At 43.2% G+C, this 3424-nt stretch overlaps 1 protein-coding gene across 1 annotated transcript; it reads right to left on the reverse strand.

Moving 5' to 3' along the window:
• Nucleotides 1-915: 915 nt before the first annotated feature.
• LOC141170337 (E3 ubiquitin/ISG15 ligase TRIM25-like) lies at nt 916-3165 on the reverse strand. The gene has a single exon (XM_073655152.1). The coding sequence runs from the start codon at nt 3104-3106 to the stop codon at nt 1517-1519; it is 1590 nt and encodes a 529-aa protein (XP_073511253.1). The 5' UTR covers nt 3107-3165; the 3' UTR covers nt 916-1516.
• Between the last annotated feature and the right edge of the window lie 259 nt (nt 3166-3424).

A 3424-nucleotide genomic window follows, 5' to 3' on the forward strand; every position in this document is an offset into this window, starting at 1 on the left:
CATATAGAACTGGTTGTACGATGCTACAGTGGCTGCAGAGCAGAATAAAAGGTTTCAGTTTTCTCAATTTTTTTTTTCCTTTCGCCTCTCCGTTGCAGAGATATTAGCAATCGAAGTATTTGGAAAATAAGTTAACCTTTGCTAAATTCAAGTGGGCATTATAACAGAATTTTCACCAGGAGCTTGTACTCTCCCCCGCCCATGTATGAAGTTGCCCAATTATAATCAGGCAGCAACACCCAGGAGAGAGAAAAACATGCCCCCATCATAGCTTAAAACGGGATGCTCTGCTGCAAGATTAATGACAAACAGCCTGTCCTCACTGCAGAGCAATTACAAGCTACTGTGAGCACAATACACACCTTTATTTACTGATACACACCTTTGTTTACTGACACCTTTGAGCTTTCATATCCTGGGAGAGGCTCAGTACAGCTGAGCTGGCTATGAGAGGAGAGTTGATAGAAGGTTTTGTAATGTGACACAGCTAAACTAAGCAGTTCTGTCCATGGAGGGGGGACTGCCAGGAGATGAAAGCTCAAAGGGGTCAGTAATCACATGTGTGTTGTGCTCCACTCACAGCAACTTGGAATCACTTGTCAGTGAGATCAGGCTGTCTCATATGTCTCAGTCCACATTCACACTTTCAGTATTTTACCTCAGTATTTATTAGCCAAAACCAGGAGTGGAACAATCAGAGGAAAAGTATAATAGAAACACGTCACCACTTCTGGATTTATCGCCCACTCCTGGTTTTGGCTTATAAATACTAATATAAAATACTGAATGTGTAAACATGACATCTCTGTTCTAAGTTATAGTGGGGCGTATTCTTCTCTCGCGTTTATAATTGGGCAACACCATATAGGGAAGAGAAGTACAGACCCCCAGGAAAAAAAAAAACCAACACCACCATCTCCGATAACGAGCAAAAAAAGTCAACATAACCAATGCAGTCTGACATAGGCAAAAAAAAAAAAAAGTAATAATGTTAGCGAACAGTATATTACCAATCGCAATCTACAGCATACAAAATTTGCAGCTGAATCAAATCAAAATGTCACAGATTTTTATAGCAGCTTTTACTCATTATTATGAAATGAGTGAAATCCGCTGCAATACCTGTCCCAAAATCTGTCATAAACACACATACAAATTTCATTGCTGATTTTCATGCAGGTTTACTTCAGGAAAATCTGCTCAATTGAATTGTGTTTTAGAAGGGTAAATTCATACAAACATAGTTTGTTTAGTACTGATGCATTACTAGGAATAATGGCTAGGGCTCATGGAAGGATTGTCCACAGGGAATACAGAGACACACATTGACAGCATTCCACAAATTTCCAATATCGTCTGCAAAATACAGCTGTACGAAGGGTAATCACCAAGTACCTAGACAGCGAATCATCCACCCCTGTCATAGGGAAAGCAGTCATATAGGGATCATCACCTGCAGCTCTCTCTTCTTATTACCAACTTTGTCAAAATGATCCAACAGTCTCTAATATAATCCTTAGGTCTTCATCACGTTTCTGCTTCTCCCTAATATCTTTATAGAACCGTCACATACATACAATGCAGCATGAAGGGGCTCAGAGAAGGTGACATTGAAGGTGTGCAAGTGTCTAATGGGGTCACAGAGCTCATAAAAGGACAGCTGTCCGGCATCATAATCGAGACATATCCTGACCCGATCACTGGAGATATTGTCAGATAACTGGATCTCTTTCCGGTCATGGATCACTAAATACTGATTGTGGATGTATAACAAACTCCAGGACTTGTTATTATTTCCAATCAGTGACTGCTTCCCCCGCCTGTCTATACTGGGATAACACATCCCCACCATCCAACCCCCTGACCCACTGCCCTCCATATCCCAGTAATGTCGTCCTGAGGTAAATCCCCTCCTGCTGATCACCTGATAATGCTGGAATCTCTCTGCTGTTTCTGGACGATTCTGCTTCTCTCCCGTCAAGGTTGCAGTTTTCAGGTCGTCTGATATAAGAACAGTATTAGCAGCTGTGTTTACATCCAGTAATATGTCTGCAGGACCCTCCACGTAGATCCCGCTCCTTATACCTGTTATTACGTCACATAATGTGTATAGTCTGTCTGAGAGCACAGCCACATCCAGATCATCTCCATCATGGGGCTGTTTATCATGTCCCCCTGTGTCCTCATCACCGCTCTCCTCAGGATCACACAAGTCACCGATGTCTGGTTCCTGTAAGACAGTCAGTGGATCCGTCACGTTATACAACTCCTCAATGGGTCTCATCTTCCTGGACAGCTCGTCCTTCTTTATTTCCAGTTCATGGATCAGAGCAGACAGTGAAAGCGACTCTTCCTTTTCCTGCATGGAGATCTCACTCAGGACCTTCTTCTCCAGGTCATCCAGCCGTCTCCTGATGTCTGTACACAGGGTAGCGACTCTCTCGGCTTCTCCAGCCGCTTTTTCTTTAGCTTTTCTTCTGCGCTCCTTCAGACTCCGAACTCTTTCCTTGGTCTCCTCTCTCTTTGTGATCAGTTTCTGGAGAATATTTATTAATTTCATCTTCTTCTTCTGGGAGGCCTCATCCAGCATCTCCACCTGATGTCCCCGATGTTCTCCTGCTAAACTGCAGGACACACAGATACAGATGGCATCCTGAGTACAATAATACTTCAGAAGTTCCTTATGGACAGAACATTTCCTTTTCTCCAGAGAAGTGCTGGGATCAGATAAGACGTGTTCTGGTGACTTGTTGTGAGCACTCAGGTGTTTATCACACAGAGAAGCCTCACAGTGTAGACAGGATCTAACAGCGAGTTCAGGAGAGTCCACACAGTAAGTGCAGCAGGTCGCGCTTTTTGTTGGTTGAGTGAACAGTAAATTCTCCATTATTTTACGCAGAGCTATGTTTCTAATCAGTGCCGGCCGTTCCCGAAACTCTTCTCTGCATTCAGGACAGGAATAAACTCCAGACTCCTTCAGCGTATCCAGCACACGATCAATACAGACCCGGCAGAAGTTGTGTCCACATCTCAGCATTACAGGATCTGTATAATTGCTCAGACAGATGGAGCAGAGCAGCTCATCTCTCAGATCAGCAGAAGCCATGGCTGGCAGAGGAAGAGAGAAATGAAGGTAGAATTCTCACCTGCTCACAACCCAAAGGGAGGCTTTTATACCTGTCTACACAGGGGAGGGCTGAGGAGCAGAAGGTCAGCTACTATTAACTCCTTAATCACAACTTTTAGCTGTTGTAAGTTTCAGGTCTACATTGTGGTCACGTACAATGAGTGAGGTTATTACTTGCAGCTAAGATTTTTCATGAGACACTCAAGATCGTTCAGCAGAAAATAAGAGGAACACTAACATAAAAGAATATTACTGCCTTTAAAAATGAACAGGTATGATGCTGAGAAACTTGCCCAT

This window comes from Phyllobates terribilis, unplaced genomic scaffold (genome assembly GCF_046119375.1).
Source record: "Phyllobates terribilis strain yellow unplaced genomic scaffold, ASM4611937v1 Scaffold_1__5_contigs__length_1240528914, whole genome shotgun sequence".
Lineage (NCBI taxonomy): Eukaryota > Metazoa > Chordata > Amphibia > Anura > Dendrobatidae > Phyllobates > Phyllobates terribilis.

Excerpts from the sequence above, each read along its gene's own strand:
- LOC141170337 (XM_073655152.1), bottom strand. The coding sequence starts at position 3,106 with ATGGCTTCTGCTGATCTGAGAGATGAGCTGCTCTGCTCCATCTGTCTG.